The sequence below is a fragment of the Centropristis striata genome, chromosome 2, assembly GCF_030273125.1.
Source record: "Centropristis striata isolate RG_2023a ecotype Rhode Island chromosome 2, C.striata_1.0, whole genome shotgun sequence".
NCBI classification, from domain to species: domain Eukaryota; kingdom Metazoa; phylum Chordata; class Actinopteri; order Perciformes; family Serranidae; genus Centropristis; species Centropristis striata.
Genome location: NC_081518.1, coordinates 8803340 through 8816523, shown reverse-complemented (window position 1 = coordinate 8816523; position 13184 = coordinate 8803340). Strand labels below are relative to the sequence as shown.

The following is a 13184-nucleotide window of genomic DNA, read 5'->3' as shown; positions in this document are numbered from 1 at the left end:
GTGCAGGCTGCAAAGTGCATGTGTTGTAGTCAGCTGACACCTTCATCAATTCACGAGGGTGTGCAAAACCCTAGAAGGAACGCAGAGGCTGCTTTAATGCTGCTGCCCGAGACTTATCAGGGCCGTGCCACATTCCGCCTGCATAGTTCAACCACGTTTTTTAACAAAAGACATGCACTTTTCTTGTCTTAAAAGGAGACTAAAATGTCAGAGAACTATAGCTGTTGTTTTAAGATCTCTTAGTTATGCAGAAGCTGTAAATTCCCTGCCATGATAGTGAAAGTATTAAGAAATACGCTTTCAGTTCCATCTTCCAGTAACTTGAGACATTTCAATCCTGCAATGCTTCATTTCTATCAAAGTAAAAATAGCTGAGTGCCGTTAAATCAGAAATTGTAAAATAGTCAAACCTCAAGAAAAAGAACAGACTCCCTTGCTGTACTATTTGGGAAGTGGAAAAACACAAAATAGTGCTGTAAAATAGCCTTTCTAATCTAAGTAATGTCCATGTCTTGATACTTTAACTGTGCACAACATAACTGCATACAAGACAACAATTGTTGTTACTCACCAGCCCAAACTGCTCTTACTCCACTACTATAAACTTATTTTTTTTAAGACTCACTTGATTAGACTGGAGGAGTTGTCCGTATGAGGGATTACATAGCAAGCTCCAGCTGACACAGGAAACAGAGCAGACATTTGACGTTTGAATAAAAAACGCTACCACTAGCTGGTTATCTACAAATCATTCATTGAATCATTAAATATCCATTTATTCAGTTTCACTTTTCTCACTCTTACATAGAATACAATCTGATCTACAAAAACGTCAGCACATGACATTGGACATTTGGACATTTTGGTCAAAACATATAAGATACCCAAAGAAATACCCAAGTGGCTTGCCTGCATGTCCTTTAGCTTCTGTGTTAAAAAAGCTAGAAACCCTTCTCTCCGACCCAAACATGTCCGGCCCACTTTGTCCTTCTCAAGTTTCTTCTTGTCCTCAATAACCATTTCTCCGCCAAATCAAGCAACCAACCAATTAGGTTTACACTCAGCAGATTTTGCAGCCATTCACAAGTAGAACTTCTTGAACAAAAAAAAAAAAACTAAAACAAAAAAAATCTTAAAACTCAAGACAAACCAACTATAGTAGAAAATAAGTGATTTTAGAAGGTTGTGATGGAGGGGGAAAAAAAAATCCAAATCCCCGGGAGGGAAAAAAACAGAACAAAAACAGAGGAAAGTGCTAGTTATTTTCAGTTGAGTTTTGCATTAGCAGATTTGTAAGTCACAGAAATCAACCATCAACAACCCGGACCACTCCTCCAGCCCCGACCCACTGAAGGTAACGCAGAGTGGGAACAGTACAGCCAAGTCTCTCTCGTCTCTCTGGAGCTCTGTGTGTTCTGGACGCTGCGTCCAAGATCGTGGATGGAGGGAAAGATGGGCACCAGAGGAGAGGCGGGTGGCTGAAGGGCTGTAATGCTGTTTTTTGGGGGGGCCAGCTGTTTGCTTGCTGTGAAGAAAGCGTGGCGTAACAGTGGCGTCCCTTCAGGCAACATAGTGGTACTGGTTAGGAGTCTCCTTGTCACGTTCCATGTAGTCTCTGTCTATGAGCGACTCGATCCGCTTCTTCAGATCGCCCGGCTGTAGAGAGGGAGACATGTCAGATGCTGATGACCTTTAACCCTTTATCAGGCAAAGAACTATATTTGGTAACTTCAGGTAATATTTCGAGAAAAAAGTTGCAAATTTATGAAATTAAAGTGGCAAATCTGCGCAAAAAAAGTAGCAGATTTACAAGAAAAAAGTGGGGAAAAGCAACTTTTTTCTCCCAGATTCACCACTTTAACCCTTAATAGGGCACTCTTTGAAATACTTGCAGATTCCAAATTTCAACCCCAGAGAATATTGGATGATATTACATACTGCCAGAATGTGTAAAAAAAACATACGAAAATAATATTTTGAGAAAAAGGTTCACGAGATTAAAGTGGAATAATCTACGAGAAAAAAATGTGCAGATTTATGAGATATAAGTGGTGAATCTGGGAGAAAAAAGTTACTTTTTCCCCACTTTTTTCTCGTAAATCTGCGACTTTTTTGTGCAGATTTGCCACTTTAAATCTCTTAAATCTGCGACTTTTTTTCTTGTACGTTTGCCACTTTGACCTAGTAAATGTGCAACTTTTTCTCGAAATATTACCTGACTAACTACCAAATATAGTTCTTTGCCTGATAAATGGTTAACCTTATGTGGGGGGGGGATCTAAATAATGACAATACAAAGGTTAAGATACGTTACCTTCACAGGGAACTTCAGCTGGTTGTAGAGCTCTGATACCAGTAGGTTGTGACTGAGAGTCTTCCTCATCTTCATGATGCGCACCACAGCTGCATCGATCTGATACTGCCTGTCTTGGAAAACGCGCTCTGTGGTGCTGACCTGCTCCTCTACCTGTGAGGGAAATGTGTTTACGAAATGGATAAGAATCGTCCCTTTACATAGGAAAAGAACATGTAAGGTGTAAGTAAAAAAACAGCATTAGAGATGGGAATTCATAATATTTTTGATACCAATGCCATTATCAAGTCTGCTCAATGGTCAGATTCCTTCCTGATCAATGTTCTGTATGGGAAACAAGTAGACCCACACAGGTTTTCAGCACGACGCAACTGCTGTGTGTAGCAACAGTCTGTGCGTCGTCATCTAAACTGGATTAAATGAGTCAGCATTTGTTTTTATTGGTTTTTCTTATTGAAAAAAGTCTGCTAGCCGACTGCATGGCTTAAATGTTATTACAGGATATAAATATAATAAACAGGATATTTATCCTCTGTTATGTATGTGCCGCTCAGTTGGAAAGTAGTAGCACTCGTGCATAGCATGTCAAATACATTGACATTCCTTCAATTTAAGCCCATGTTGTTTAGAAAGATGTTTCAGTATGTTTCTGGTGTTTCCACCCTTATTGGAAATAATAATTTTAGAGACATTAAAGCAGCACTTGTTGTCATCTTTCTTCGTGAAATGAAGCCAAACCTTAGTTTATTTCTTCCTCTCCACCATTACTCTTTCTTATTTGACGTCATTGTTTTGCAAAGTGTGTCAGAATAACATGCCGTATGTGGCACACATTTCCAGTGGATCGAACAATTAGGACCTTGTTCTCGATTCCCATCCCTAAACAGCAGAGAAGGAGTGTGAAGAGAAGAAATGTGCCATGATTTTTACCGTTTCCTTCATCTGGATCTGGTTGATCTTGATGCGGAACAGTTTGTGTTTGAAATCATTGTTGAAATTGAAACGGTCTCCATCTTCCACGTCTTTCCCTCGAGGGTTCTTGTTGAGGACGCGGGCCTTCCCGCAGGCCAGGGACTGCAGTGTACGCCTGAGCTCTCCCTCCTCTGTGCAGGATGACAGAGAGAATGTCATACAGCAGGTGCCTCTCTCACAATAGAATAGTAGCACTACAAGTTTAAAGAGGTGTGTAACCTATGCCGGTGGCAGTGCGAATCTCCTCCATGCTGAATTCTTCTCCCTCGTTAAACATCAGCAGCACCAGCGTCTGGAACAGCGAGACCTGCAGCTCCTTCTTACCCTGCAGGATGAAACATGTCGTAACATTCTCTAACACCAGTTTGACTCTCCTCTACGCCCTGTTAGGATGCACCACGTCCTTACCTCTTTGAACTCCGCCTTTAGTACAGCGTGGCCCAGTGTGGGCTGCCACTGCAGCTTCCTCCCACTGTGCTTCCCCAGGTAGAACAACTTGAACACCTCCTGGAGTTTTACCATCTACCAAAACAGAAAGAGATTCAATTTGTTCCAACACAGTCTGTTAAGGATCAGATGATGACCCTGCCACATAAAGAGGAATAATAATCAGTAAAACACAGTGAATTTCTGTATTGTGTGCACAAAGGAGCAGCACCCAAACAGAGCAGTGCCTACCTCTGGGGGCAAGTGGACCTCCATAGGTGTGTATGAGGGCCAGTAGCCCATAGTGAGGATGTTAACGGTAAGTTCGATGTTGCTCGGCTCGCTCTGGTTCTGTATATACTGAGTAGAAATATCATAAATATTACAATTATGCATGAAAAATGCATTAAATGATACAGCACAGAGGAATGCATAGACATACTGTAAACATGGCACCAATATTTAAGAGCTTAACATGTATGATTTGTAAATGTGTCTTAATAATATATTATTTTATATATATATACACATATATACACATATATATATACATACACATATACATATATATACACATATGTATATATACATATATACATACATATATACATACATATATATACACATATACATACATACATATATATATACATACATACATATATACATACACATATATATATATACATATATACATACATACATACACATATACATATATACATACATATATATACATATATACATACATATATATATACATATATATATATACATACATATATATATACATACATATATATATACATACATATATACATACATATATATACATACATATATACATACATACATATATACATACATATATACATACATATATATATATACATACATATATATATATACATATATATACATACATATATACATATATATATACATATATATATATACATACATATATATATACATACATACATATATACATATATATACATACATATATATATACATACATATATATATACATATATATATACATACATATATATATACATATATATATACATACATATATATATATATATATATATATATATATATATACACATACATACATACATACATACATATACATATATATATATATATATATATATATATATATATATATATATATATATATAATATATATATATATATATTCCCCTGAATATTTGATGTTGAGGGAGTCAGATCGTTTACAAACATCAGTGTATGTATGACTGTGTGTTCTTTTGGTGTTAAAAACCAATACATATAAAGTTTTTAAAACGTACGTATGTGCTCAGAGACTGAAAGTACCTGTTTGAACTGGATCATGATGTCTTTGGACAGTTCCATGTCCTTGAACATCCCCTCAAGCTTACTGGTAAATGCTGCTCCGCATTCTGGAGGAAGTCAAAACCACAAAACATCACGACTGACTTGTTTTCACACAATCACACCGCATGTGCACTCATGATAGACTCTCTCAAATTGTATTTAACTTTTGTACTTTCATGCTTCATCTGCTGTAATACTTAGCATATGATTTGAATCAAACTCTGCTACGCTGTAAATAAATACAGCCATTTACCATTAATGCACAAGTCAGATGAGGACTTTGATTAACACAAGCATTCAACTTGCTAATTGGAGACAGAAGACTTTTGACTCACCATGTTTGAGCTTTGAGAGCATGGACTTTTCTGCGTCAACAGAAGCACTCTTGCCAACTAGCAGACGCTTGGCCAAGTCCTTTTTATAAAAAGCTTCAAACACATCTTTGCCTGAAAAGGAGACAACAGAGATCAAACGGTCTCATCAGAGAGTAGTACTTCATAGTAACTTCATTAGTAACACTATTTGAGTGTGAAAGTGACTGACCGTGAATGAAACGGAAGATTATCATTATCTTATCCAGGATTCTCTCCAGCTCCTCCTCTGTAGCCTCCTTGTTCCCTGCTCTTAACTTTGAGTCCACGTATTTAGCTAATTGGGAAGAAATCACCAAAAGAGCAATTATCACATGCTGGAACTAATGAAAACCACATTAAAATGTATGAGTCATAGCTGCCCAGACATGTAATTTATGTGCCTGACGCACCAATAAGTTCAGCAGGTTTATTGGGCCTCTTGTTGATGAAGGTCTCGAAGGCCTCCTTCATTGCATTGATGAATCCCTCGTTCCGTGTAAAGCAGCTCTGGGCCACGTTGTCCATCTTGTCCTTGAAGTCCAGCAGGTCTTGCACCATATCCTTGTCTTTCTCTGGAGTACATACAATCTCTCCACCGAAGGACTACGGCCAGAGAAAGTTTCAACAATGTGTATAAGCATTTATCAAACATGGGGAAAAATGTTCTTGATGGTAATGCTGTTTGTTGTATGTCTACTAGGAGTGTAACGGTACACTGAAGTCACGGTTTGGTTCATGTGGGAAAAAACAAATGCAATGCTTTTAAATTTACTAATTTAGTTTTGAATGTCAAAGACAGACATAATCCCTTTGCAGGGGACTGAGGTAAAATTTTGCCCACTTCCAACTTTGGTAAACTACAATGAAACATTAAGAAGAAACTTTATTTCTGTTCACATAAAATCACACCTAGCATGACGTAGTAAAATCCGAGCTCTGGATCAGAGTGTGACAGTTCATTACAAATACAAGCACCGTTATAACCCTAATGTCTATGTATAAATTGGTTGAGTTATGTGTATACCTTTATGTAATCCCTCCAGAACTGCAGCAGTGTGGGAAGTCCTCCCTTCACCTTGCAGAAGAGCTGGTAGAGGAGAGCCAGCTCAGTGACACGATTCTCATCCAGCAACGTGCCCAGACCTGACACAAAAACATGTCACTATTATTGCATGTTCATACTAGAACAATAAAAAATTCAACTGCTTTTAACGATTTCATTTTTGACTAAATTTAATCAAATAAATAAATAATGGATGTGTACAGTACAGCTGTACAAAGAGATTAGCTGACATTATTTTACAGCAGCAAACAAAACCGTGCATCATTTATTGAGGGTAGGACACCTCACAATGTAATTGAAACCAGATGAATAACAGTACAAAGTACAGACTTGAAATAACCATAGAGTAAAATCAATAATCCTCTAGCACAGTTCAATAAAAATTGCACACAACAATCTTCTCAAATTCTCAGAGTATATATTTCAACAAACAAACATACACGCAGATGTAGACAACTTATTAAAGTCTTCCGAGCAGACTTACCTTTTTGTAGCATTGCAGTCATGTGTTCTCCTAATAGTTGTTTCTCAATGCAGCTAATAAGTGGTTTCCTGTGAAATAATGAGACAAAAAAAGAGAATAAGTTTCCAAAAGGTGGAAAAAATGCATACATATTTAAAAAAAAAAATGGGGTTACAACTAAAGATCTGGGGTCACGTGTTTAATTGTTTTATATAAAAAGTGTTCAAATAGGTCTGATCTTTTATGTTAACCCTTGCAGAAGGTTGATTTTACACTATTACAACATCATTTTAACTGTGGAGAGCTACATAGTTTTCAATTATGTGATGAGTTAAAAAACAAAGAGGAAAGAAGACAGAGTAAAATATAAGCAATTAGTTAGAAGATGTTGAACAATGATGTATGATAATCACTAAATGTAGTTTGTTGTACAAGACATGTAGGCAGTCAGTTGACACTATGATGCACAATTTCTCTATAAAACAAATGTAATGTAACAAATGGAAATACACCAGTGCATTGTATTTATATTGAGTGACACCTCAAAGAGAGACTTAATGGTATTTTATAAAAGGTGCATCCTGCTTTAATGTTTGGAAAGAATTTATGACTAATAGTTACTTATATTTACTTTACTCTTTTTCCTGTTATGCAAACAAGGTGTTAGTTTTTCTTGAAGGTGTTAATTTTAGAATAATGTTTATCTTGTACACTGACATGATTTTGTCAGTGATACGCTATAACACATGTGAACATTTAAGAAACTAATTACTGAGTGCTCTGGTCGAGGTAGCTCATGATTCGATCATTCTCCTCCTCCAGCCGGCGAGCCACATGGTGCAAGTACTCAGGCACCTGGACACATACACACACATTTATGGATGAGAATCACATCCTTTGCATTAAGTGTGTGACAGGTAACCTATGAATAAATCACAGGTGCATTAATAGTCTCACTCACGTCTCTCTCCTGCATCAGCCGCTGTCCCTCTGCTGCATACAGACGATTGGTCTCAATCAAAAATCTCTCCTCAAAGGAATCTTTGTAAACCTTTGTAAACAAAAGTGAGACAGTCAGGAGGAAGTAAAAACAGCAATATATACTTTTTGTCACTGATTAATTTGGTAATAAACAGATTAGGTACCTGTAGGTCTGACAGCATGCCCAGCAGGCTCCTGATCAGACTCCGGTCTACAGTCTCTCCGTTTCGCTCAAGTTCTATCTGCTCCAAAATGCCATCTACTGTGCGTTTCTGAACTGCACTGTCACTCACAATGTGGGTACGAAACAGTTCCAACCCTGTGTCCCTGCAACATGAACATGAACATCAGCCTCCTGAGTACACCTTAAAAGGATAGTTCAGACTTATTGACGCAGGGTTGTATGAGGTATTTATCCATAATGTATTATCTACACCAGTGATTCCCAACCAGGGGGGCCTGACCCCCTCAGGGGGGCGCCAAAGATCCACAGGGGGTCCCGAAGCCCTCTTGATTTTAAGGGGTGTAATTCATTATAATGTGTTAAATATAGATGACTCAGCATTTAATTCATTAGTGTGACAAAAACAACTAAATAAGGGCTACATTAAACGTTTATTCATTTATTTAAAGAGAAAAATCACTATAGAAAAGTTTACAAATAAAGGCTATATTTCACAAGAATAAGAGCGTGTGTAACATCCCTCCTGCAGTATACACAGAGGTAACCTCACCTAGCAACAGAAACAGAGAGCTAATGGAAAAATGGCGACACGTCAGGGAGACGAGAATGCTGAATATCTCAAAAAGAAGTTCGGCTTCATAGAAGCAATGGACAAAATTAGAGCCGAATGCATCTTTTGCAGTGAGAAACTTGCAAATGAAAGTTTGAAACCCTGCAAGCTGAAGTGACACCAGACAACTAAACGCCAAAGTTTACAATGGTAAAAATGTGGGTCCCTCAAGAAAAAGGTTGGGAACCACTGATCTACACTAGATGGAGGTCCACATGCCCCCTCCCCGTAAATCTGAACTATCCCTTTAACAAAATGAATAATTTGCTTAAACTGTGACTTTACCAGATGGATGGAAGAAGGGAGTTCTGAAGCACATAGGTACGATCGAGGAAGAGAAAGATACTTCGGATCATTATCTATAAAGAGAAAAACAAAAGCAGTCTTAAAAGAATACTTTCCTATTAGCAGGACAATATTAATATGCATGTATGTCAAACATTAAACTTACAGTTTGCCTGCAGTGGTCCTGCCAACAGCGATTCATTCGCTTCAGGAAGGAAAGGTTGTCCAAAGACTCTGTGAGCTCCATGTTAAGGAAATATCTTCTATTCACTAATGTTAGTAAGTCTACTGTCTTCTCTGATCTGAAAATAACTTATGCAGCGTTGCATTTAAAACTACAACTACAGATGTTTAACTGGTTAAGAAACAGTCTCAAGTTAATACTGATGCTGATGTATGATCTATATAACCAAATGAGACCAATAATATTAACAATTTCTGCATAGTTATTCTTAACGTCTGTCCCCAGGTCTGATTCCCCGCAAAACAGACAAAACAATTTACAGCATGCAAACATACAGGGTAACTTACAAACTCTCAAGGAAGTCTATCTCTCCCAATGCATCATGATTGAAAATGCAAGACCATAAACATGCATCCTATTTATCCCGACATCAGTAAACGTTTCCAAAGATTTGACTCATAACATGCCTGATGTGGTGGTGCACACACAAAAAAAGGATATTCTCTAAACTGGTGGATCTGGGCCTGCACGTGATCTTCACAGACCTGCCGTAGCTGCTTGTACAGCGTGGGGGAGACTTTATACGAACAGAGGTTTTCTACCGCCTTCAGGGAAGAGAGGCAAGGAGAAAAGACAGAGTGAAAACAACATTTCTAATTGTGAACAATGCATATAATAACTATTAATGCATAAACTACATAATAACTAAATATGCATGTTAATGTATGCCGATAAAAACAGTATCTATCTATAATTAGAGATTATACTTACGATGTGATAGATTGGCTCTTATCTTATACTAGTACCTTAACCCAGCACTGAAATTAACTTGAAATCAGTATTTTATTACAAAATAAATAAATAAATAATAAGCAAACCTGATAGAGCTCTTCCAGATTGTACTTGATAGAGGTGCTGTTCTGAATGGCTCCCACTGCATCTCGTAGCTTCAGCCATGTGTCCTCAGTGTAGTTCTCGGCTAGTTTTGGCCTGTCTGCTCCCAAAAAAAAGAAAACAATAATGTTTATTAGACAAATTGGGAACCAACAAACGAGCCTACTTTAAGTAACTAATGCAAATAAAACAATATTAGAATTTGTATAGACCATAGCTAAACACAAACATGATAATTGCACAGTTGTAGACCATCAGATCTGATGGATTATGGTCCAGTGTCCATTTTTCAAAGGCATTAAAAGTTGAAAAAAAAAGTTTCTCCAAGAAAGATCTTATTTTACCCCTCATCTGCAATAGACAGTCCTGAATATATTCTGGTTCAAAAGGCCGATGGATACAACATGATATTAGTTTTCATGGTCATTATCCAACAGTGAACTAGGGAAAGCCTCATACTTTGAACCTAAAGTTAAGAAAGTACGTACACATTGTTCATGACATTAGGTGAAGATTCAGCGTTTTTCACAAAGTGTTTAAATAGTAAATACATTTTACATTTATTGTTCTGAAGAGGTATGCACATATAGTCTTAAAAAAACCTACAAGTTTTCATTTTTTTCTCTCCAAAACTACTTTAAACTTGTTTTTGAGTCTTTGTAGCCAATGAAATGTGTTTTTTTAGTATCATATATATATCTACACATGCCTGCTTAGCTGACTATATATTAGTAAGATAGTTAATAATTTTCATCATGCACCAAAAGGTACGAGAACAATACACCTCGATGCAGGTCAAGGAGGGGCAGACAATGTCAGACCTTGCTAAGGCATATCTAAACACAATAAAACAGTACAGCTGCAAAACAATAATTGTAAACAATAATGAAAGCCTATCACAAGTTGTCATGCGACTGCACACAACTATGTATCAAATCTGACCAGCTGACAAAAAAAGTGCTGAAAGCAATATATGTCAGTTTTATTAATTTGTGAGTTGTGAATAAAAGCTTGACCAAACAATAATCACTCAATGATTGGTTCAGCACACATAAACGGTCTTATATGTTTTATTTAGATTTGTAAGGAGTATTCCCATATTATGTTGCAAATGTGCTTTTGGATGTTATTAATATTGCACGTGTTTTTACCTGATAATATTTGTATTGCACAGATATTACACATTAGTGAAAATAGATTGTTGTATGTATAGATATATAATATAGAAATTATACAGAAGATAATGTATACAAGGTATGCTATAATATATAAGTATAATATGATATTATAATACAAATAATATACGCATGCGTGATTACAAAAACGCCACATTTAGTTCAACTAATTGTACTTTATATTTGCAGTCAAAAAACGCATACAATCCATAGAAAGACAAGTTTTTTTTACAGTAAGAGCTAAGATAGATAACATATCTTTTGTTACTGTTATCTTTCTAAAATGAAATGCTATTGGAGCTCACTTATACATGCAATTAAAAATATTTACAATAAGCTATCAGTGGAAGGTAAAAAAACAATACTATAAATTACTATAATAAACACAGAATAGGGAATAAATAAGACAGAACGTGACGGTGTTGCAATAGTTATATCAGTGATATTACACAATGCTGGCAGTAGGTAAAGCAATGGGTGTTAAAATGTAATATGTGTTGCACATGAAACAACATTATTGCGCAAGATAATTACTGTGTTAAAAGTTACATGCTCTGTTGTATCAGGAAGAGAGATCGATGTAACTAACTGATAAGTGAGGAGGGAGAAATCGATCAGAGACAGTACCTTTGAAATTTTTGATCACTAATTTCTTTGAAGCGCCACTTTTGCTTGAGGCCACAGCGGAGGTCCGGGCCATCCCGTTGGTGTTGTGCTCCGTTATAGCGGAGAAGCTGGCTCTCTTGTCCTGTCGGGTGTCCTCTGCCATTATCAGATTAGCGCTTTGGCTTAACGCTGTATTCTTCAAGTGTGTTTTCTTTCTTTTTTTGTGCTAAGTTACTGATGATTGTCCAGTCGCCTGTTTGTTTACTGCCAGCTACAGACTCTTTGTTGATCCTGGTGTCTTTGGACAGCCGCAGTGTCTTTAAAACACATTTACAAACAAACACTGACTAATTAATCAGACAACATAAGTAAACAGATAGCTAGCTAACAGTGTGTTATGTGAAACTGCAGCACACTTTAGCTAACAGCTTTCTTTCGTCTTCCCCTCTTTTAGCTTCTCTCTTTAGGCTACTCCATGCCGCTTTCGACTACTTACGGATTTTAACGAGTTCAATTATTGTGTTTCGCGACAGAAAACAAACACGTAAAAGCGACATAGTTAGCGTTGATGTAACAGACCCATATTATTTGGTGGCTTTCTTTGCCCACAGAGCTAGCTAGCACAACAAAATGGCTTTTCTCACACAGTTCAGTTGGACAGGTGCATCCTGGGTGAAAAGCGCCCGAGTGGCGTTCAGAGACAGCTCGGACTTTCACTCTCAGTTTTCAAAACATTGAATAAACTCATTATATTCATTTATGCTGCGCAGAACAACACTTAATTTAGTCCGAAAGAAGATGTCAATCACTCAAAGCTTTGAAATTGTGAGTCATAAGTATAAAATAAAAAAATATTTTTTGTGCATCACTGACACTAAAATGTCACTCTTAAACACTGATACTTACTGATACACTTATAAAATAGAATAAATATAAAACAAATAATAAAACGCTATACATTATAAGAATAATTTGGTGCAAAACTGCAGTAGTGCAATTAACTGACCACCATTGTTTTTCAGATTATCAATACCAAATATAAAACACTAATACATTATGATCTATTATTATACATCAAGCTGGTATATAAAGAAGTTGAAATTATCGCCAACTTTCCAGGTGCAGTATAAGTGATTATTAGTGTTGCTTTCCTATTAATGCATCACTAATTAATTATAATAGCCTAATGGTATTGCATATATTATTCTGTAGTAGACCATTCTGCATAATGAGAACTTTCCCTTTTTTTAGTGTAAGTATAGAATGAGGCAAATGCTATGTAGTTAAATTTAGAAAGCAGGACTTT

The 13184-nt window shown here is 36.7% G+C and overlaps 1 protein-coding gene across 1 annotated transcript; it reads right to left on the bottom strand.

Annotated features, from left to right (window-relative positions):
* Window positions 1–760: 760 nt before the first annotated feature.
* cul4a (cullin 4A) lies at window positions 761–12579 on the bottom strand. Its single transcript, XM_059355000.1, has 20 exons — window positions 11900–12579; window positions 10082–10197; window positions 9705–9808; window positions 9186–9255; window positions 9020–9093; window positions 8105–8267; window positions 7921–8010; window positions 7732–7814; window positions 6981–7048; window positions 6458–6576; window positions 5844–6036; window positions 5624–5728; window positions 5416–5526; window positions 5060–5145; window positions 3965–4072; window positions 3695–3808; window positions 3506–3611; window positions 3245–3417; window positions 2315–2467; window positions 761–1656 (listed from the first exon to the last, which is right to left on the bottom strand). The coding sequence occupies exons 1-20, from the start codon at window positions 12039–12041 to the stop codon at window positions 1561–1563; spliced, it is 2274 nt and encodes a 757-aa protein (XP_059210983.1). The 5' UTR covers window positions 12042–12579; the 3' UTR covers window positions 761–1560.
* Between the last annotated feature and the right edge of the window lie 605 nt (window positions 12580–13184).

Excerpts from the sequence above, each read along its gene's own strand:
- cul4a (XM_059355000.1), bottom strand. The coding sequence starts at position 12,041 with ATGGCAGAGGACACCCGACAGGACAAGAGAGCCAGCTTCTCCGCTATA. Across the intron at positions 10,198-11,899 it reads AGTGATCAAAAATTTCAAAG|ACAGGCCAAAACTAGCCGAG; the intron begins GTACTGTCTCTG and ends TTTTGGGAGCAG. Across the intron at positions 8,268-9,019 it reads TCCCTTCTTCCATCCATCTG|GGACACAGGGTTGGAACTGT; the intron begins GTAAAGTCACAG and ends TTCATGTTGCAG.